The 24,642-nt window shown below is 29.5% G+C and overlaps 1 protein-coding gene across 1 annotated transcript; it reads right to left on the bottom strand.

Annotated features, from left to right (window-relative positions):
- On the bottom strand, positions 1–23,680 carry LOC135964151 (2,3-bisphosphoglycerate-dependent phosphoglycerate mutase-like). The gene is made up of 5 exons (XM_065516247.1): positions 23,517–23,680; positions 11,290–11,501; positions 10,946–11,181; positions 483–744; positions 1–422 (listed from the first exon to the last, which is right to left on the bottom strand). The coding sequence occupies exons 1-5, from the start codon at positions 23,546–23,548 to the stop codon at positions 259–261; spliced, it is 906 nt and encodes a 301-aa protein (XP_065372319.1). The 5' UTR covers positions 23,549–23,680; the 3' UTR covers positions 1–258.
- Positions 23,681–24,642: the final 962 nt, after the last annotated feature.

Raw genomic sequence — 24,642 nt, 5'->3', positions numbered from 1 at the left:
TTATAGTGTATACAATAAATTAATTTTATTACATAATAAAATTTACAAAAGAAAAATGAATCTAATAATAATAATAATTATATTGTGTGCATTTAAATATTGTATTGCACTGCTAAAAAAAAACAAAATTTATAAAAGAATTTCTAAAATTCCTTATAATTTTATAAACTGCAATACAAATCTAAACAATGAAAAAACAATTTTTGTAAAATATCAGTCCGTTGGTATTGTTGTTGCTGCAGCTTCAATTACAAAATTTTAATTTCCTATAGAAGCCACTTTGGCGCTTTCCTTTTTCACATACTCATCATCGGCTAAATATTGTAAATTATCCACACGCATGCCCAGCTCCATATCGTACTGATAGACACAGGGCACGCTATTGGGTATATTCAATTTCATGATGTCCTCATCGGTTATATCTAGAGAAAAATAAGAGATTTATTAAATTTAAACTATTTTTAAACATTTAATTGTGTTACCTTCAATATATTTCATTAGGGCTCTTACTACCGTTCCATGCGCCACTATCAGCACCTTTTGGCCTTTTAATACTTTTGGCATTATTTCGTTTTCCCACAGTGGTACTGTGCGCAACATTAGTGTCTTTAGTGATTCTGTATCGGGAAATTGTTCCCTTGGTATTTGTTTGAATTTTGGATTGTTGCGTATTTTATCGTAGTAGGGATTGTCGGGTGTTATCGGTGGGGGTAAGACGTCGAATGATCGTCGCCAGATTTGTACCTGTGAATTACGAAAATTTTAAGATGAGAATTATAAGACTTATAAACAAAATAATTAAGATCACAAAACACAGATCACTCATCAAAAATCAATTTTTTGAGTGAAAACCTAAAATCAGCTATAACTTTGTTAATATGCGTTTAAATGGAAAAAGGACGTTGTTTTGTGATCACTCATATTTCTCATCAAAAATCGATTTTTTAAGTGAAAATCTAAAATCAGCTATAACTTTGTTAATATGCGTTTAAATGGAAAAAGGATGATGTTTAATGATCACTCATATTTTTTATTAAAAATCGATTTTTTAAGTGAAAACCTAAAATCAGCTATAACTTTGTTAATATGCGTTTAAATAGCAAAAGGACGTTGTTTTGTGATCACTCATATTTCTCATCAAAAATCGATTTTTTAAGTGAAAATCTAAAATCAGCTATAACTTTGTTAATATGCGTTTAAATGGAAAAAGGACGTTGTTTTGTGATCACTCATATTTCTCATCAAAAATCGATGTTTTAAGTGAAAATCTAAAATCAGCTATAACTTTGTTAATATGCGTTTAAATGGAAAAAGGACGTTGTTTTGTGATCACTCATATTTCTCATCAAAAATCGATTTTTTAAGTGAAAATCTAAAATCAGCTATAACTTTGTTAATATGCGTTTAAATGGAAAAAGGATGATGTTTAATGATCACTCATATTTTTTATTAAAAATCGATTTTTTAAGTGAAAACCTAAAATCAGCTATAACTTTGTTAATATGCGTTTAAATGGAAAAAGGACGTTGTTTTGTGATCACTCATATTTTTCATCAAAAATCGATTTTTTGAGTGAAAACCTAAAATCAGCTATAACTCTGTTAATATGCGTTTAAATGGAAAAAGGACGTTGTTTTGTGATCACTCATATTTTTTATTAAAAATCGATTTTTTGATCGAAAACCTAAAATCAGCTATAACTTTGTTAATATGCGTTTAAATGGAAAAAGGACGTTGTTTTTGATCACTCATATTTTTTATTAAAAATCGATTTTTTGAGTGAAAACCTAAAATCAGCTATAACTTTGTTAATATGCGTTTAAATGGAAAAAGGAAGTTGTTTTGTGATCACTCATATTTCTTAATAAAAATCGATTTTTTAAGTGAAAATCTAAAATGCGTTTAAATGGGAAAATCACCTTGTTTTGTGATCACTCATATTTTTTATTAAAAATCGATTTTTTAAGTGAAAACCTAAAATCAGCTATAACTTTGTTAATATGCGTTTAAATGGAAAAAGGACGTAGTTTTGTGATCTGGAATGCAAACGGTTTAAACCAACACAAATCAGAGATATCCCACTTCATGCAGAATAAAAACATCGACGTGCTATTGGTTTCGGAAACTCATCTTACCAATAGGTATAACTTTTATATTTCGGGTTATACATTCTACTGTACAAATCATCCTGATGGTAAGGCACATGGCGGCACTGGTATTTTAATTAGAAATCGTTTAAAACATTATCCCCTAGATGAATTCTCAAAAGACTATATGCAGGCAACATCCATTCATTTGGAAAGCTTTGCTGGAGATTTAAATATAAGCGCGATCTATTGCCCACCACGCTTTTCAATGACCAAGGAGAAGTTTGAAGAATTCTTTAGCACGCTAGGAGGTCGCTTTCTGGCATGTGGCGACTATAATGCCAAACACACTTACTGGGGCTCTCGACTAATGAATCCCAGAGGTAGACAGCTTTATAAAGCATTAGTTGATCGCAACAATGGCCTGGATATTGTGTCCCCTGGACAACCAACATACTGGCCTGCTGATCCTAAAAAAATTCCTGATCTCATAGACTTTGCCATAACAAAAAATATTAATCGAAATTCAATATCTACAGAAATGTCATATGATTTATCTTCTGATCATTCCCCAATTATAGTTTCTTATTACGGGAGGACTAACATTTCAAAATTTCATACTGAAACATATTACTTTAAAACAAATTGGCTTAAATATAAGAAATATATAAGCAGTCATATCCACACAGATCTTTGTATTCAGTGTGAGGAAGATGTAGATAAAAGTGTCAATGACTTTACGTCATTAATTGTATCGGCTCTAAATCATTCAAAGAGTCAAATATTTCCTAAAACTGATATGCACATTTCCAACTCAGATATTGAACGACTTCTTTTAGAAAAGAGAAAACTGAGAAGAGAATGGCAACAAAGTAGATCACCTGCTGCAAAGCAGAGGCTGTCTGCTGCTAGTAAAAATCTGAAAAAAGCCCTTCAATTAGAGGAGGATCGCAGAAATAGAAATTACATTCAAAGTTTAACAAATACCAAACACACAAATTTTTCCCTTTGGAAGGCAACGAAAAATATCAAGCCACCGGTAGAGGGGCAAAGCCCTTTAAGGAAAGCTGACGGCACCTGGGCTCGCAGCACGGAGGAAAAGGCTAAAATATTTGCCGATCACTTAAGTACAGTCTTTCAACCAAACTCGCCAACTACTGTTTTTGAACTTGTAGAGCCACCTGTGTCAACATTATCTAATGATGACATATTAGATATAAGCCCAGAAGACATTAACGAAGTAATCAAGGATAATATAATATTAAAAAAATCACCTGGAAATGATTCTGTTACACCTACTATGATTAAAAACCTACCGAGTGTGGCAATAATTGTGCTGTCTACAATATTTAATGCGATCTTTAAACATGGAGTTTTTCCGACAAATTGGAAAACTTCTCAGATAATAATGATACCAAAGCCAGGTAAGGACTTGACCGTACCATCCTCCTATAGACCAATAAGCTTGCTTCCTTGCTTATCGAAACTGTTCGAAAAAGTGTTCCAAAAGAAAATCATACCATTATTACATGAGAAAAATATAATCCCAGTTCATCAATTTGGTTTCCGGGAACGCCACGGAACAATAGAACAAGTTAATCGTATAACCGGAGAGATAAGAAAATCATTTGAATTAAAGAAATATTGTTGAGCTATATTTTTGGATGTCGCTCAAGCCTTCGACAAAGTATGGCACAAAGGACTGGTATATAAAATAAAATGTTTGCTGCCACCATCTACTCATAAACTATTGGAATCTTATCTATCGGACCGTATATTTACAGTTAAGTACAATGATTACGTGACAAGAGAATATAGGATTGGAGCAGGAGTACCACAAGGAAGTGTTCTTGGACCTACCCTCTATTTGATTTACACCTCTGATTTGCCTACGAGCGATGAATTGACTATTTCTACATTTGCTGATGACACCGCAATTATTAGCTCGCATGAAAACCCATATATAGCATCTAGTGTACTAGATGGCTACTTAAGATGTGTTGAAACATGGTTAAACAAATGGAGAATACGTGTAAATGAGTTAAAAAGCAAACATGTTACGTTCACACTGAGGAGGGGATGCTGTCCACCTGTCACACTTAACAATGTTAATATACCTCAGTCCGATTATGTTACATACCTTGGTATTCACTTAGATAGAAGACTTACATGGCGCCGTCATATAGAAACCAAGAGACTTCACATGAAGTTAAAAGCATCTAGCCTTCACTGGTTAATAAGTGACCAATCAAAGTTAAGCCTGGGCTATAAAGTCACCCTGTATAAAATCATTTTAAAACCAATTTGGACATATGGAGTCCAATTGTGGGGAACGGCCAGTAATTCCAGTATTGAGCTTATACAGAGGGCCCAGTCGAAAATTCTTAGGACCATGACGGGTGCACCATGGTACATAAGAAATGAAAACATCCACAGGGACTTGGAAGTGCCACTAGTGAAGGATGAGTTTAAGAAAGTCCGCGATAAATATATACTGAAACTGCAATCACACCCAAATCCGCTTGCTCGGCTTCTCGCACAGAGCCAAACCAGATCAAGGCTTTGTAGAGGAGATCTACCACCCCGCTAAGATGTGGTCCATCCATCAAACAATGCTCTCTTTAGAGAGCAATTAGTTTTAATTTTAGTTATAAGATTTAATCACTTATTGTTAGGCCTAATGATATAGGCAGATTCAATAAATAAATAAAAAGTTAAAAAAAAAAAAAAACTCATAATTCTCATCAAAAATCGATTTATTGAGTGAAAACCTAAAATCAGCTATAACTTTGTTAAAATGCGTTTAAATGGAAAAAGGACGTTGTTTTGTGACCACTCATATTTCTCATCAAAAATCGATTTTTTAAGTGAAAACCTAAAATCAGCTATAACTTTGTTAATATGCGTTTAAATAGCAAAAGGACGTTGTTTTGTGATCACTCATATTTTTCATTAAAAATCGATTTTTAAGTGAAAACCTAAAATCAGCTATAACTTTGTTAATATACGTTTAAATGGAAAAAGGACGTTGTTTTGTGATCACTCATATTTCTCATCAAAAATCGATTTTTTAAGTGAAAATCTAAAATCAGCTATAACTTTGTTAATATGCGTTTAAATGGAAAAAGGATGATGTTTAATGATCACTCATATTTTTTATTAAAAATCGATTTTTTAAGTGAAAACCTAAAATCAGCTATAACTTTGTTAATATGCGTTTAAATGGAAAAAGGACGTTGTTTTGTGATCACTCATATTTCTCATCAAAAATCGATTTTTTAAGTGAAAATCTAAAATCAGCTATAACTTTGTTAATATGCGTTTAAATGGAAAAAGGACGTTGTTTTGTGATCACTCATATTTCTCATCAAAAATCGATTTTTTGAGTGAAAACCTAAAATCAGCTATAACTTTGTTAATATGCGTTTAAATGGAAAAAGGACGTTGTTTTGTGATCACTCATATTTCTCATCAAAAATCGATTTTTTGAGTGAAAACCTAAAATCAGCTATAACTTTGTTAATATGCGTTTAAATGGAAAAAGGACGTTGTTTTGTGATCACTCATATTTTTTATTAAAAATCGATTTTTTGATCGAAAACCTAAAATCAGCTATAACTTTGTTAATATGCGTTTAAATGGAAAAAGGACGTTGTTTTGTGATCACTCATATTTTTTATTAAAAATCGTTTTTTTGAGTGAAAACCTAAAATCAGCTATAACTTTGTTAATATGCGTTTAAATGGAAAAAGGACGTAGTTTTGTGATCACTCATAATTCTCATCAAAAATCGATTTATTGAGTGAAAACCTAAAATCAGCTATAACTTTGTTAATATGCGTTTAAATGGAAAAAGGACGTAGTTTTGTGATCACTCATAATTCTCATCAAAAATCGATTTATTGAGTGAAAACCTAAAATCAGCTATAACTTTGTTAAAATGTTTGTGATCACTCATATTTCTTAATAAAAATCGATTTTTTAAGTGAAAATCTAAAATGCGTTTAAATGGAAAAAGGACGTTGTTTTGTGATCACTCATATTTTTTATTAAAAATCGATTTTTTAAGTGAAAACCTAAAATCAGCTATAACTTTATTAATATGCGTTTAAATGGAAAAAGGACGTAGTTTTGTGATCACTCATAATTCTCATCAAAAATCGATTTATTGAGTGAAAACCTAAAATCAGCTATAACTTTGTTAATATGCGTTTAAATGGAAAAAGGACGTAGTTTTGTGATCACTCATATTTCTCATCAAAAATCGATTTATTGAGTGAAAACCTAAAATCAGCTATAACTTTGTTAAAATGCGTTTAAATGGAAAAAGGACGTTGTTTTGTGATCACTCATATTTCTCATCAAAAATCGATTTTTTTTTATTGAAAACCTAAAATCTGCTATAACTTTGTTAAAATGCGTTTAAATGGAAAAAGGACGTTGTTTTGTGATCACTCATATTTCTCATCAAAAATCTAATTTTTGAGTGAAAACCTAAAATCAGCTATAACTTTGTTAATATGCGTTTAAATGGAAAAAGGATGATGTTTAATGAGCACTCATATTTTTTATTAAAAATCGATTTTTTAAGTGAAAACCTAAAATCAGCTATAACTTTGTTAATATGCGTTTAAATGGAAAAAGAACGTTGTTTTGTGATCACTCATATTTCTTAATAAAAATCGATTTTTTAAGTGAAAATCTAAAATGCGTTTAAATGGAAAAATCACCTTGTTTTGTGATCACTCATATTTTTTATTAAAAATCGATTTTTTAAGTGAAAACCTAAAATCAGCTATAACTTTGTTAATATGCGTTTAAATGGAAAAAGGACGTTGTTTTGTGATCACTCATAATTCTCATCAAAAATCGATTTATTGAGTGAAAACCTAAAATCAGCTATAACTTTGTTAAAATGCGTTTAAATGGAAAAAGGACGTAGTTTTGTGATCACTCATATTTTTCATCAAAAATCGATTTTTTAAGTGAAAATCTAAAATCAGCTATAACTTTGTTAAAATGCGTTTAAATGGGAAAAGGACGTTGTTTTGTGATCACTCTTATTTTTCATCAAAAATCGATTTTTTAAGTGAAAATCTAAAATCAGCTATAACTTTGTTAAAATGCGTTTAAATGGAAAAAGGACGTTGTTTTGTGATCACTCATATTTTTCATCAAAAATCGATTTTTTAAGTGAAAACCTAAAATCAGCTATAACTTTGTTGATATGCGTTTAAATGGAAAAAGGACGTTGTTTTGTGATCACTCATATTTCTTATCAAAAATCGACTTTTTGAGTGAAAACCTAAAATCAGGTATAACTTTGTTAATATGCGTTTAAATGGAAAAAGGACGTTGTTTTGTGATCACTCATATTTCTTATCAAAAATCGATTTTTTGAGTGAAAACCTAATATCAGCTATAACTTTGTTAATATGCGTTTAAATGGAAAAAGGACGTTGTTTTGTGATCACTCATATTTCTCATCAAAAATCGATTTTTTTAGTGAAAACCTAAAATCAGCTATAACTTTGTTAATATGCGTTTAAATGGAAAAAGGACGTTGTTTTGTGATCACTCATATTTCTCATCAAAAATCGAATTTTTGAGTGTTAACCTAAAATCAGCTATAACTTTGTTAATATGCGTTTAAATGGAAAAAGGATGATGTTTAATGATCACTCATATTTTTTATTAAAAATCGATTTTTTAAGTGAAAACCTAAAATCAGCTATAACTTTGTTAATATGCGTTTAAATGGAAAAAGGACGTTGTTTTGTGATCACTCATAATTCTTATCAAAAATCGATTTATTGAGTGAAAACCTAAAATCAGCTATAACTTTGTTAAAATGCGTTTAAATGGAAAAAGGACGTAGTTTTGTGATCACTCATATTTTTCATCAAAAATCGATTTTTTAAGTGAAAATCTAAAATCAGCTATAACTTTGTTAAAATGCGTTTAAATGGAAAAAGGACGTTGTTTTGTGATCACTCATATTTCTCATCAAAAATCGATTTTTTGAGTGAAAACCTAAAATCAGATATAACTTTGTTGATATGCGTTTAAATGGAAAAAGGACGTTGTTTTGTGATCACTCATATTTCTTATCAAAAATCGACTTTTTGAGTGAAAACCTAAAATCAGGTATAACTTTGTTAATATGCGTTTAAATGGAAAAAGGACGTTGTTTTGTGATCACTAATATTTCTCATCAAAAATCGATTTTTTGAGTGAAAACCTAATATCAGCTATAACTTTGTTAATATGCGTTTAAATGGAAAAAGGACGTTGTTTTGTGATCACTCATATTTCTCAACAAAAATCGATTTTTTGAGTGAAAACCTAAAATCAGCTATAACTTTGTTAATATGCGTTTAAATGGAAAAAGGACGTTGTTTTGTGATCACTCATATTTTTTATTAAAAATCGATTTTTTAAGTGAAAACTTAAAATCAGCTATAACTTTGTTAATATGCGTTTAAATGGAAAAAGGACGTTGTTTTGTGATCACTCATATTTCTCATCAAAAATCGATGTTTTAAGTGAAAATCTAAAATCAGCTATAACTTTGTTAATATGCGTTTAAATGGAAAAAGGACGTTGTTTTGTGATCACTCATATTTTTTATAAAAAATCGATTTTTTAAGTGAAAACCTGGAATCAGCTATAACTTTGTTAATATGCGTTTAAATTGAAAAAGGACGTTGTTTTGTGATCACTCATATTTCTCATCAAAAATCGATTTTTTAAGTGAAAATCTAAAATCAGCTATAACTTTGTTAAAATGCGTTTAAATGGAAAAAGGACGTTGTTTTGTGATCACTCATATTTCTCATCAAAAATCGATGTTTTAAGTGAAAATCTAAAATCAGCTATAACTTTGTTAATATGCGTTTAAATGGAAAAAGGACGTTGTTTTGTGATCACTCATATTTCTCACAAAAAATCGATTTTTTGAGTGAAAACCTAAAATCAGCTATAACTTTGTTAATATGCTTTTAAATGGAAAAAGGACGTTGTTTTGTGATCACTCATATTTCTCATCAAAAATCGATTTTTTGAGTGAAAACCTAAAATCAGCTATAACTTTGTTAATATGCGTTTAAATGGAAAAAGGACGTTGTTTTGTGATCACTCATATTTTTTTTATTAAAAATCGATTTGTTGAGTGAAAACCTAAAATCAGCTATAACTTTGTTAATATGCGTTTAAATGGAAAAAGGACGTTGTTTTGTGATCACTCATATTTTTCATCAAAAATCGATTTTTTAAGTGAAAACCTAAAATCAGCTATAACTTTGTTAAAATGCGTTTAAATTGAAAAAGGACGTTGTTTTGTGATCACTCATATTTCTCATCAAAAATCGATTTTTTGAATGAAACCTAAAATCAGCTATAACTTTGTTAATATGCGTTTAAATGGAAAAAGGACGTTGTTTTGTGATCACACATATTTCTTATCAAAAATCGATTTTTTGAATGAAACCTAAAATCAGCTATAACTTTGTTAATATGCGTTTAAATGGAAAAAGGACGTTGTTTTGTGATCACTCATATTTCTTATCAAAAATCGATTTTTTGAGTGAAAACCTAAAATCAGCTGTAACTTTGTTAATATGCGTTTAAATGGAAAAAGGACGTTGTTTTGTGATCACTCATATTTCTCATCAAAAATCGATTATTTGAGTGAAAACTTAAAATCAGCTATAACTTTGTTAAATGCGTTTAAATGGAAAAAGGACCTTGTTTGGACGTTGTTTTGTGATCACTCATATTTCTTATCAAAAATCGATTTTTTGAGTGAAAACCTAAAATCAGCTATAACTTTGTTAATATGCGTTTAAATGGAAAAAGGACGTTGTTTTGTGATCACTCATATTTCTCATCAAAAATCGATTATTTGAGTGAAAACTTAAAATCAGCTATAACTTTGTTAAATGCGTTTAAATGGAAAAAGGACCTTGTTTGGTGATCACTAGCTATAAATTTGTTATATGCGTTTAAATGGGAAAAGGACGTTGTTTTGTGATCACTCATATTTCTTACTAAAAATCGATATTTTGAGTGAAAATCGAAAATCTGCTATAACTTTGTTAATATGCGTTTAAATGGAAAAAGGACGTTGTTTTGTGATCACTAATATTTCTTATTAAAAATCGATTTTTTGAGTGAAAACCTAAAATCAGCTATAACTTTGTTAATATGCGTTTAAATGGAAAAAGGACGTTGTTTTGTGATCACTCATATTTCTCATCAAAAATCGATGTTTTAAGTGAAAACCTAAAATCAGCTATAACTTTGTTAATATGCGTTTAAATGGAAAAAGGACGTTGTTTTGTGATCACCAAATTTTTATTAAAAATCGATTTTTTGAGTGAAAACCTAAAATCAGCTGTAACTTTGTTAATATGCGTTTAAATGGAAAAAGGACGTTGTTTTTTGATCACTCATATTTTTCATCAAAAATCGATTTTTTGAGTGAAAACCTAAAATCAGCTATAACTTTGTTAATATGCTTTTAAATGGAAAAAGGACGTTGTTTTGTGATCACTCATATTTCTTATTAAAAATCGATTTTTTGAGTGAAAACCTAAAATCAGCTGTAACTTTGTTAATATGCGTTTAAATGGAAAAAGGACGTTGTTTTGTGATCACTCATATTTCTTATCAAAAATCGATTTTTTAAGTGAAAATCTAAAATCTGCTATAACTTTGTTAATATGCGTTTAAATGGAAAAAGGACGTTGGTTTGTGATCACTAATATTTCTCATCAAAAATCGAGTGGTTGAGTGAAAACTTTAATGAAGCCTTAATTCTAGTTTTACACCTTTTTAAGATCATATTCAAAACTCACCTTTTCTTCACCATATTTATTGGCCATTTGACGTTTATTGAAACCAGTTAAATTACCATAATGACGCTCATTCAAACGCCAATCGTAAACAATTGGCACATTGTCATAATTCATTTCACTCACAATCACTTTGACGGTCTGATGGGCCCGTTGCAGCAAAGACGTATAGATATAATCAAATTGCATGTTATCAAGACGTAGACCAGCTACGGCAATTTTGGCAGCATCTTCAAGACCTTACAAAGAAAACAAAACACAAAATAATGAAATACAATCAAAATAGAATTTTGTAAGCACGTGAGTGCATAAATGTTTATTATATATTTCTTTTTTAATTATTTTACCTTTTTCCGTTAGTGGTGCATCATGCCAACCGCAAAATAAATTCAATTTATTAAATTCACTCTCACCGTGACGTAAAATTACCACTTTATTAATGGGCATCTTGTATTTTGGATGATGATGATGGGGATTTTTTTGTTGCTCTTGGTTTTTATATTGAGCTGGTGGTTTAACGATTTTTGTTGTTCTTGCTGTTTGGGTACCCACTCGAAAACTAAGACGTGGAAATGAAAAGAACGTTATTTTTAAATGCGAACGAAATTGGTAGCAGATACTAAAAATTGCAAAAAAAACTTTCTAAACGGTAAACAAAACTAAATAGAATATAATAAAATAAAATAAATACAGGAAAAAAAAATAAAGAATTTAATTGAGAACTGCAGTCAGTTGCATATAAATATTTAGTTGCACTCGTATGTGTTGTTGTTGTGGTGGTTGTTGTTGTTATCAATTTCAGCTGAACAGTTGAACAATAGAATACAATAGAGGCCAAAATGTAGATACCAACTGATTTTAAAATTGTGATTCGTGGTGATTTGTTCAGTTTAGTGCCATTGCATTGCATTGCAAACGCAGTGGCTACAGAATGGTTACAGCCAACTTTATTGCACTTTACCGACTACTGCTGCTGCTGCTGCACCAGAAATAAATGTTTATTTTATTTTCCTTCTTTTTTTTACAATTTTATCTATTTTGCATCTTTGATTTGATATGAGTATCATCATCATCATCACATTAGCTTTTCCTTGCTTGTTTTTTAATTTTATTAGATGTTTTTTATTTAATTTGTTTTTGCACTTGTTAATAGCAATAAAAATTGTCTCTTCTGTTGCTGTTTCGTTTTTAATTGATCCTCTAGTTTGTTGTGGCAGTTGCAATTTAGTTGTTCAATGGTTTTGTCATTTCATTACAAAGATTTAAGATTTCCTCTTGTATGTTTGTGTTTGGAATCTTTACAATGACACTTAGTTCGTTGATGTGGGTTAATGTTTGAAAAGATAGCAATAATTTCAAATTAACACTAATATTTATTATCACGAAAAGTTGGTCATTATGGTCAAGAATAAAAATATGGGTCAGTAACTCTTAAGGTACGGTTAAACATGGAAACTGTTACCACTATTTATACCCTACACCACCATAGTGGGGAGGGTATATTAGTGCTGATGTTTGTAACGTGCTAAAATTTTGTCCCAACATCCTTAAAGTATGCCAATCTGCTCACGATCACTTTCTGAGTCCTTCCGTCCGTCCGTCCATATAAACCTTGTAATCAAAGTACAGGTCGCATTACAAGCTTTTATATTGCCCCAAGGACGAATACTATTGAATTTGGTTAGAATCAGTCGATTATTAGCCCCCATAGGCATGATAGGCCAATCTATCATGTCACCAAATTTTATAACGATCGGTCCATAATTAGTCCAGGGAGGAAGTAAATTCCCAACAAATATCCCCCCCAAAAAAAATCGAAAAGTTTTCATAGAAAAAATTAAGAAAAAATGTCAAATGGTTGACTTGGATCTGTACCTGATTTAGTGGTTACAAACTAGGTTAAACCGGTTTTCAAATTATTCGATAAACTGGTTTTTCCCCTATTTCGGTTTTTTTAAACCGGATTTTTTCTCTCGAATTATTCGACAAAATCGATTTTATGCAAAATTAAAAGAAACATTAAAAGAAGTTCAAATTCCACACACAAGAATTAATACTGCAGCAGCTACCGACTTAAAACAAAATTTTGAAATTTTCAAAAATGGTAATTTTAACAGTTAATCCTATTTCAACTGTAAGTGAACGCTTTTTCGAATTATTCGAAAACCTTTTGTTTTTGTATATGTCGAATATTTTATAGCTCTACTAGGATTCCTAAACCTCTTTACGTTATCCGATTTGGTTAAAATTTAAATTTTTATTTAAACAATTTTAGGACTTTGGAACATCTAAAATCTAAAAGAGGGAGCTATTTATGTATATGGGGCATTTCACGTCAAGTGAACCAACTTTTGAAATCGATGTCTTCCGATCGCGATGAAATTTGCACCAATGTTAGTTCTATTGGATAGTAATTCGGACACCATTTTTCAACAAGATCGGTCAAGAACTCTCTGAGAAAATTTGACATTTTGGCCAAACAGGTGTTTTTTTTATCCATATAACTTATTACCTATTGTTCTTAGCAAAATGTGTCCCAAATAGTTAAGATAGCTATTTATGCAATCTTTCGAAAAAAAAAAATTAAAAAAATTTAATAAAATATTTTTGATTTTTTTTTTTTAAAATCAAAAATATTTTTGACTTTTTTTTCAAAATGGGCCCTTTTAATTTTTTTTTTTATTTTTTTTAAGAAAGCTTAGGTCTTTTCCTAAGCGACCTATATGGTCGCTTAGTGGGATGCGAGTGGGATATCTATCAATAAAATATTTTGTAACTCAAGATTTAAAATTTTTGAATTTTTTTGCAAAATCAAAAACTTTGTTGACTTTTTTTAAAAAAATGGACCCATTTTTTAATTTTTTTTTTTGCTCAGAAGAAAGCTTATGTGTTTTCCTTTAACACCCTTTTTGTCGCTTAGTGGGATGCGAGTGGGATATCTATAAAAAAAATGTTTTGTAACTCAAGACATACAATTTTTTACTTTTTTTTGAAAAATCAAAAATCTTTTTGACTTTTTTTTTTCCAAAATGGACTTTTTTTTTATTAATTTTTTTTCTCAAAAGAAAGCTTAGGTCTTTTCCTTTAAAACCTTTTTGGTCGCTTAGTGGGATGCGAGTGGGATATCTATCAAAATAAATGTTTTGTAACTCAAGACAAATGTTTTTAAATTGATTTTTTTCATATTTGTGTGTAAGTGTTTCTAAAACCTTAAAAATAAAAACCACAACAACTGACCGATAATAGCCACTGGAGGGGTGCAATATGAGGCCGACCGCTATTAATTTTCCACCCCCAAAATTTGTCTAAGTTTTGTATCTTGCGGCTTTTTTAGTCAATCCTAGAGGTAGTTTTCAGCGCACGTGATTTTCATTGTTAAAATATCAGGTGCCCCAGAAACAAATTTTTGGAATCAAGTGGAAATATTTTATGGCCCTTCTCCGAAGTACCAGTTTATTTATTATTTTATGACATTTGACTTTAAGAAGTGGGTGGAGAGGTAGAAGTTGACAGGTAGGTTATTTATATGGTGGTTTATTTTTATTATTATTTGTAACATTTGGTTAAACTAGGTACTTTAGTATGTAAGCCCTTCTTGACCCTAATAAAAGATTTTAGACTCATTCATTAAAACGTACTACCTATATGATCTTAAAAAACTATTTATTGTCATTCTGAAGACATACGGAAATCAGTTTTTTAGAAACAGCGTTAAAGTTAAAAGGGCCCATTTTGAAAAAAAAGTCAAAAATATTTTTGATTTAAAAAAAAAAAATCAAAAATATTTTATTAAATTTTTTTAATTTTTTTTTCGAAAGATTGCATAAATAGCTATCTTAACTATTTGGGACACATTTTGCTAAGAACAATAGGTAATAAGTTATATGGATAAAAAAAACACCTGTTTGGCCAAAATGTAAAATTTCATCGCGATATATAAATATGCAGGCTTATTTGTGTCGAATTTCAATCTGATAAAAATATTTGTAAGAGAGTTGAGCGTATTTAAGTGATTTTTGGTATTGAACCTAATATGCGGGCTATTATCGAATATGCTAAATTATAGGCATAGAGCCATATTCCAGAAAGAAATTCGTATGAGTGCTAGAAGAAATCATGGACCTTGTTAAGCTGAGAAGCTGGGTGAAGGGGGAAAGGGCTGGATGAATTGGAGGTTGTTCAAACTCTTTGAGCCGAAACAAAATTGTTTAGATTTTTTACTCAGAATAATTTAACAAACAATATGAAACGAAAAAGGAATGAATAAAACAAATGAATTAGGAATTTTCTAATTATTTGGAAGGTGGTTTCTTACCAATAAGGAACAATATGATTAGGATAGCGAAGTGCACAGTTCAGAGTTAGATTTGTATCTCTCCCAAAAAAAGTATTTACGACCCTTGACGTTTAATTTAGTACGCAATGACAAGTGGAATTATACTGCAACACATAGCATTCTGCATTAGTATATATTGAGGAAAATAGGAATTGCAGGGAAATTAGGAAAATCGCTAGGTGTTGTTTTTAGCGTAAACAGACCTATTATTATTATTTTAAAAGTAAACAAATTTGAAAAATATTTTGGAAATTGTCTCACTATAGTTCTATTTAACCTATTTAGACCATTTTCAAGTCCAAAATCAACTCCGTAGCCTTTTCTTCATTGTTCCATAAGTTTCGCTTGGCAACAATAACAAACTGTAACTTGAACACATTAAAAAATATGTTTTAATGGCCTCTAGTAGGGACCTTTGTTCTAGTCGAGGTTTCTGCAATAATTCGCTCCAGTCCATCTTGACATTGAAAATTATTGATTTTTATTTCCAGATCGTGCATTCTCTAGATCTAACTTGTTTTTTTATGAAATTTGCTGACTTGCATTTCAAGGTTATCAACTCTGCTGTTTATAACTTCCGAAATTTCCTGAAGTTTCTCGTTTGTGGCTCTAGAAATTTCTTGAAATTTTTCCTTGACTTCTTTAACTTCAGCAAGAAGTTTGTCATTGTTGGCTTTAGAAATTTCTTGAAGTCTCGTTTCCATATCTAATAGTTTGTTGACTCTAGAATTTTCTTCTTGTTGTTTGTTCTAGAAGTTTCTTGAAATGTGTCGTTAATTTCTTTGAATTTGTTCATTATATCAGCAAATATTGTGCTTAAATCAATGCTGCAATACTTCCTCATCGTCTTTATACTCGAATTCGTAAGTTCCGATGTCAATATCACACCGCTTGAATTCATTTGTCAGCCTCTTTTGCAATTCTGCTTTTGTTATTGGCTGTCGGCAGCTCCACCATTTGCATTTCTCTCTTGAGTTGTTCCACTTTTAGATCCACGAATTTCATGACCGTTTCCTATTTTGCTATCCCACATCTGATACCAATTGTTACGTTTTTACCTTTCAAAAACGTTGGTTTATTTCCTTTGATTACACCATAGCGCTAAGTAGTTTAAAAATTGTAACAATTCTTTATTATTTAAACCATTGGTATGCAAATAGAGGCATTTAATTTGTGTGCTTTTTTGGGTAAAAAATAAAATATCCACAACAACATCAAGCAACTGAATTAAATGTGTGTATTTTTACGCTCTTTTGTTCACATTCGGGTTGTTTGGCGAAAATCATCGTAACCTGAACAATATGAACGCCTACCATGGATTTAAACTAACACAACAATTTAAATAGTCACTCTCTTGTAATACACACACTTTATAATTTACATGAAAACACTGGTAATACAATTGATGTTAACCCTAACAGCGCCTACGATATACTGACTCACTCACAATCCGCTGTTACTGTTTATATACACAGCGCCATCTTATAGAAGTCTCATGAATAATCTAACGGAAAAATTAGAATGTTCTATTTCCACAATGATCGATCACCTAGAGCTTTTAAAGCTGTTTTACAGTTAATGTTGTCATACTTATAGACAATGTTAATAACAGCGTGTTATCAACATTGTTGATAAGTAGATGTTTCGAATCATTCGTTTGGCAACGAATCTGTGCAAAAATAATACTGTAAAAGGGAAACATTAATAAAGAAATATTAATTCTACTTATTTTACTTTTTTTAGTTTGGTAAATATAAAGTTTTACTCGTTTTTACCATAATTTTAGCGATCGTTACCACTGTGCAGTGATATTAGTTGTTTATTTTTTGTAGGTGATTTTTGAAAATCTAAAGTAGCGCCCTTCAAATTCATTGTTACCCCCCGATTTATGTATGATATGTGTGTTGTGGGTTTTTTTACCGGCATGCGCATCTTGTGGCATGCATCCACACACACTCGAGTGCATTTCAACTAATCAAAGTACTACCAGCCAGCCAACATGATTTAAATTCATTTATGATGTTGTGATTTTTATTTTTGTTATTTTCATTTGTTTGTTTGTCTTCTATTGCATCTAATATTGCACAGTGACGGCATTGTTTGCTGAGGTGACAAATTATTGTTCTATTCGCAGGCAATTTGTTGTGGGTGTTTAACAAGTATCATTCATTGCCTTCGCACCGCTCCCCATGCCAGCAAGATCCGGTGGAAAAAACAAATCTCTTTACAAGTTATCAGTATAACATAGTTTTATTTTGTTTCCACTTTAGCTTACAAATCCCATAGCAAATAATCGTAATCGCATGCGAGTCCAAATGATTTATAAATTAAATTTTTTGTTTTGTTTTTAGTAATTTTTTTCCTCACACTCACTCAACAAATCTTGATAATTTAAATTGCGGCAAAGTTTTTGTGAAATTTATAGAATTTTATTTGTTTAATTTTAAGGTAAATTTACAGTAAACTGCTTAGAAAACTAAAGTGTTGAATTTTCATAAATATTTTTTATTTCATTTTATCTTTTTTCAAAAGAATATTTATCTATGAATAAAATTAACATTTTAAAACACTGGGAGAAATTTCCTTTTTAATCGAAAATATTCAGAATTGTTAAGAAAAGCAACACCGGCCCACTTTGAGTGTCCTTTATGTTTATTGAAATAAATAAAAACCACTTTGACCTACTTGAATGAATGTTAATAATTTTTCGCGATATTCTTTACGACAAAGTTTTAACAAAATTAACAACTCCCTTTTAATGGATGATGAAACATATTGTTACGAAATTGTACATGAATTCAAATATAACGATTTTAAGGGCTGATTTAAAAGTAGCATAATGCATTCAAATAACAGTGCTGTAATAGAAAACTGTAACATATCTGTGGGCATTATTAAATAAAAGCTTTAAGTTGATTTGATCGTAAGTTGGCAACGCTGTATTCGAATTCGAATATTCAGTTAAAGAACATTGTAGAAAGTACACCACAGATGGCATATGTATTAGTAAGATCTAGAATATTCGAATTTTGACAGTTAAAGAGCAATCTAGAATGCAGATGGTAGTGTTGTAAATAGTGGCAGAGGTTGCAGTCGTGAGTGAGTTTATCAGAGACGCTTTTCGAATAAACATCAACTGAGTGCTTTAAAGTGTGTTGTGTTTTTCAAGTAAATTCGTGTACATTATAAATTGTGTCTGTATTTCTGAGAATTTATAAACGTGTATAAAAAACATTGAGTGGCTATTTAATTCTGTGGTTGTTGTACATTTTGAATAAATAAAGAGTTGTTACAATTTTCAAACTACTAAACGGCTTTTATTTGCAATCAAAAGTATCCGATTTATTTAAAGGAAATAAACTAGCGTTTTGAAAAGGTTAAAATGTAACAATATGTTAAAATGGATCTCAAACAGCTCTGTTATAGCTAAATGATATGATCAGAGAGAGCGTTCTGCAACGAAAGAAACAAATAGTAATCGAATGGGGCATGGTCTGAACTATAAAGCGGGTGAGGCAATACTTCCCAACCACTTCTTTCTAAAGTTGACATGATAGAATATTACGGTTTAATAATGTTCGCATATTCTGGGCGTTTTTCGTTCAATGATCGCTTCAAATGAATCAGTTGCGTTCGGTAGAGGTTCCCTGTGATGGTCTGGTCAGATTTCAGCTAATCATAATAGGTAGGACCCTTTTGCTCCTACCAAATACTGATAATTACCTTAGAGCCATGTATATTTGGCTTTGGTGTTGATCCGGCTGGTTGACCGGCCTTCACATACGAACTCTTACGCTTCGGGTTATTGTAATCCATTTTTATGTTGCTCTCGACTAGGGTTTTTAATTTCCCGACCTTTTTTGATTCCCGGGAATCGGTAAAATTTTTCTCTACATTCCCGGGTACCCGGCTATTCCCGAAATATATAATAATACTGTAACTATGGATATTATAGCAAAATTTCATATACAAACTTAGTGTTATAATCATTATAGAACTTCGTAGTAATTAATTCAATTTGAGCATAATTCACTAAAATCTTAATTCGCAATTAAAAAATGACAGCCTTTCATTTCATAAATCCATTCCCAATATCTAATTCTTTAGCTTCCTTCAAAGGCTTTATTTAAATTGAATTAATCAAGTTAATTAATAACAGAATTTATTCAAACTTTGAATGATTAAATTTTTGTTGATTCAAATCTACTACAAATTGAGTTAAAATGTTTTTTCTTCATTCAGTTTTATTTAACTTAATCATTTTCAAAATGAATTAAAAAAAAATTTCATAATCCTTTTAGTAAAAGGAATGAATTCAACTGAATAGTTAAGAGATAAAATTTATGTTGATATCGAAAATTTCCAAATTATTGGATTCAAAGGTGAATTTTTATAATACAACATCTGCAAAACACACTCATTATAAAGCTGACACTGTTACCAAGGACTTTTGCTGTGTTTCCTTTCAAGGCCAAAATCAATTCTATACTTCAAATTACCAAATGGTGTGCCGCCATCAAAAGTAGGGGACTTTGTTCTACTAGAGGTTTGTGGTATAATTCACACTGGTCCATCTTGACATTGAAGATTATTCACCTTTATTTCTAGATCGTGCAGCTTTCCATATGTTTTTTTAAATGTTCATTCGAAAAACCCCAAATAAATAATAATAATAATAATAATAATAATAATAATAATAATAATAATAATAATAATAATAATAATAATAATAATAATAATAATAATAATAATAATAATAATAATAATAATAATAATAATAATAATAATAATAATAATAATAATAATAATAATAATAATAATAATAATAATAATAATAATAATAATAATAATAATAATAATAATAATAATAATAATAATAATAATAATAATAATAATAATAATAATAATAATAATAATAATAATAATAATAATAATAATAATAATAATAATAATAATAATAATAATAATAATAATAATAATAATAATAATAATAATAATAATAATAATAATAATAATAATAATAATAATAATAATAATAATAATAATAATAATAATAATAATAATAATAATAATAATAATAATAATAATAATAATAATAATAATAATAATAATAATAATAATAATAATAATAATAATAATAATAATAATAATAATAATAATAATAATAATAATAATAATAATAATAATAATAATAATAATAATAATAATAATAATAATAATAATAATAATAATAATAATAATAATAATAATAATAATAATAATAATAATAATAATAATAATAATAATAAGTGGTCTATTGTTGCCGAGATATAAACGAAAAATTGTAAAAAATAAACTTTTCACTGTTTTTTTTAAAAAAAAAATAGAGTTCTAACATGTTTTCTTTGTAGTTTCGTCAGTTTTTAATACCCGGGAATCCCGACTAAAAATCCCGGGAATCGGGTAGTGAAAAATTGGCAAAATTCCCGGGAAACACATACTTGTTTATTGTAACCATATATAAGGTTGATACACTCATGTGAATCGAAAATTAACAATATTATGGTTACCACAATCATGTAAATAGTTACTGTCACTATAATATTGTTAAAAAACTAGTAACACTATTTAAATGGTTACAGTAAACATGCACAAATATATTTTTTTTTCTGCTTGCAGAACTTCGGCCTGTGGAAAGATATTGAGCTCTTTTAAAAAAGAATTAAAGAAGAAAGAAAACTTTAAGCGTAAGTGGACCACATTGGATAGTAGATAAATTTATAAATACCGAGTAATATGCCAATATTTGAATGTTTAATTAATGTAGGGCATGGCACCTCCCATACAAAATCAAAATTAATTACTGCATATCTGGAGTACTGTTATAGTGGGAGTCTTCAAACTTTGTGTGAGCTATGGCAGAACAACGTAGAGAATTTTTATATTGAACGGTTTAAGTTTTATTTAACTTAATACAAGTATAAGTTTTTTCTGTCTCACTCTTTAAATTATATTTAAAAAAAATATATTTCGTTAAATTATCCGAATAATTTTTTTACTCGTTATTCGTTCGAATAATCGATGAAATTTAAAAACTCGAATAATAAAGAAATTGTAAACTATTATTCAATTAAAAATAAAACTCGAACAATTAAATTATTTAGTCAATTCACAAGGGGTCCTAGGATGTAATATTGTCATAATGTCCTAATATTTCTCGACTCGTCGGCTCGACTTAACCGGCATTCGGCCCAGGTCACTGCTGGTTGATTGCGATAACACAATAAATATAGAATACAGAGTTCCGTTCTATGTCACGTACGATATACCCTTATTTCGCTCAATATTTTGGACAACAATATTTCGAAAGAACTTTTTATTATTTTAAAATATAGTACCCTCTGAATGGAACATAAAGACCAAATTATTTTTCAGATACTCTTATTTTTGCAAAATCTATTCCACTCTATAGGCGTACAAATGTCACGTACGATGATATGGAATTGACCATATTTTAACTATGTCATTTCGAAATTAATTTTAAATTTTTTAAAAAATATGAAGTTAAAATAAAATCCAGTTTTATTTTCATCGAATAACTGTTTATTCGTTAGATTTTGGGACCATTTTCAAAATATCAAATTTTTAAAAATTTAAAATCTATTTAAAAATTTCTGATAAATTATTTGTTAGATTTTGGGAATTAAAAAAAGTGTGAAAATACATACAGAAACAGTCCTAAAAAATACACTAATTCACTTGGCGATAATATTAATTAATTTTTATTTTATTATAAAAAATATATTCTTCAATGCGTTGCATTTGTTTTAAATTTTTATTTTATTTTTAAATTTTTTATTATTATTTTTCTTCTATTTACTACTTAATCTGCTTATTTAAAATAAACTGAAAATATTAAATAAACAAACAAAACAAATTTCATTTATTTTAATTGACAACTGCCAAGATCTTAGTCATTGCAGCTGACAATATCACACAATTTTTCTCAACTATTTACTACAACGTTATGCATTAAACACATTGAAGACAGCAGGCTTCACGACTTCACGAACACAAATGCTGCTGGCTGAAGTTGCAGCCGTGCGGCAGCCGGTGAATTCTTTTAAAGACGACAGCTTCAAAGTAAACAGCTGATTTATAATTCAGTGATGTCACTTTAATTTTTTATTTTAATAAAAAATAACCGTACAAAATTCCAAAGTAATTAAACGTTAAACAATTATTTTGAGTAAATATATATATGTGGTAATAATTTATGTACCTGTTATTAATTCATTTCAATATGGTTATCAGAAACTTCTCTTAATTAAGTAAAAAAAAATATATTTTTTTAAGCACTAATTTGATTTACATTTTTTATTATATTAGCAACACTATTTCTGTTTTGAAGTTGACAAAAATAGAAATTAGCCTAATTGGGCAGCAGCAGCAAACGAAGTCGTGTCGTCGTGAAGTTGTGCTGTCGTCAAAAGAATCGTCTTCATATAAACGTGTGTATTCTATTTTTGACAGATTGAAGTCGGAAGCCTGCTGTCTTCAATGTGTTTAATGCATTAGTGTGTGCCCATTGCACATTAGAAAAACTTAATTAATATTGGCTAAATCAAATTATTTTCCAAGCCATTAGGCGACATCCAACAATAAAGGTTACATACAAGGTCAATGCTAAACTCATATACAAACAAACAAACACACATGATTGTGTTTATGGATTGGCTGGATGGTTGGTTGGGTGGCTGGGAACGTGTTAGAATGTGAATGAATTTTTGTTTGTTCACAACAAACATTTTTAGATGGAGACAGACAGCAAACAAAAACAAAACACAAGAAAATTTATATAAAAAAATATAAATTTTAGAGTAATACTATCTAAATATAGGAAAAGAAATCCGAATTAATTTGTTTATTAACTTTAAAATAGACTTTTGCCCCAACTCTTTGTTTAATTAATAACTAAAATTAGTTACAATAATAATAAAAACAAAACAAATTCTCTCAAACTCAACTCTTCAGAGTAGTGGCCAACATTGCAAACACACAAACTAATATAAACAATGGGGCTCCAACAACAACAACAATATGACGTTTTAATTAATACATCACAATAAATAATTGCCATTCATATAGTAAGCAAACACTCACTCTCTCTCTCTATCTCACTCACTCAAACACTTGAAAAATATTTAGCAAAAATTTAGTGTAAAAATCCATACACATACAGTCCGTTAAATACGTTACATTTTATTTAGATATTGACAAACGATTTCCATATCAGTTTCCGCCTAAATTTCTCACAAATTTTCATTGGTTTTTCTTTTTTCACGTTTTGACGGTAAATTTCTGGTTCAGGTTTCTTTTAGGTTTCACTGAGTTTTGTACTGTTTTAATTAATAATTTTATTAAAAATGAGGTAGATCTTTTGGTTTAATAATTTTTTATATGTTTTTTTTTTTCTTTCATTTAACGCCTTTTTATGACTTTGTTATTGCGGTGTTTTTTGTTTGTTTGTGGTGCTTTTGTTATTGTTTTTTTGTGGTTTTGTTTATGTATGAATTTTAAGCAAATTGTAAAAACAAAAAAAGCAAAATAACAGTGTTTGTTTGTCTGTCTTTCACTTGTGTCAGACGTCAGGTTATTCCCAATCGATATGACAGCTGTTTGGTATGTTTGTTTGTGCAAATATGCTATTTAGTGTTGGAAAGTGTTTTCAAATCATTGGTAAACACTGCAGTGCTGGCGATAAGAATGCGGTAACATGATTTATTATTGGTCGATCATATTGTAGTATATTTAACGACGTTTTCACATCTGCAGCAGCGCTTTTCAATAACAAACAAGTAAGAAAGTATGATCTTTCAAGCCCGTAAATGTAAATGATCAAAACTATTTTTCTTTTAAAATTTCAATAATACGTGAATGATTTTCGGAAGTTGGCCTTATATGACAGCTGATCAATTATGAACCAATCGCCTAGAAATTAGTTCGTGTTAATTAGGTCTATATGAAACTTATTTCTGCTGAACTATGTGTAGATACCAATATTTTTAAGAGATTATTACTTATATGGGAGCTATGGTTAATTATTTACCGATCATCATAAAATTAGGTGACATGCCTCCCGTATATATAAAACTTATTGGAATTAAATTTATGTAGATACCTACTATGTATATAAATTCAATACTTATGGCAGATAGAGTCCTATTTCGGGAGGACATTGATCGACTCAGAAAGTGATTCTGAGTCGATCGGTATAATTTAAGTTGGGCGTTACAAACTTTTGCACAAACGGGTAAACCCCTCCCCGCTATGGTGGTGTAGGGTATAAAAATTTCATATTTGTCACATTTTTTAGCTTGATTGT

The sequence above is a fragment of the Calliphora vicina genome, chromosome 1 (genome assembly GCF_958450345.1).
Source record: "Calliphora vicina chromosome 1, idCalVici1.1, whole genome shotgun sequence".
Classification (NCBI taxonomy): domain Eukaryota; kingdom Metazoa; phylum Arthropoda; class Insecta; order Diptera; family Calliphoridae; genus Calliphora; species Calliphora vicina.
The sequence above is the reverse complement of the archived record's forward strand: the minus strand, read 5'-3'. Positions and strand labels throughout refer to the sequence as shown.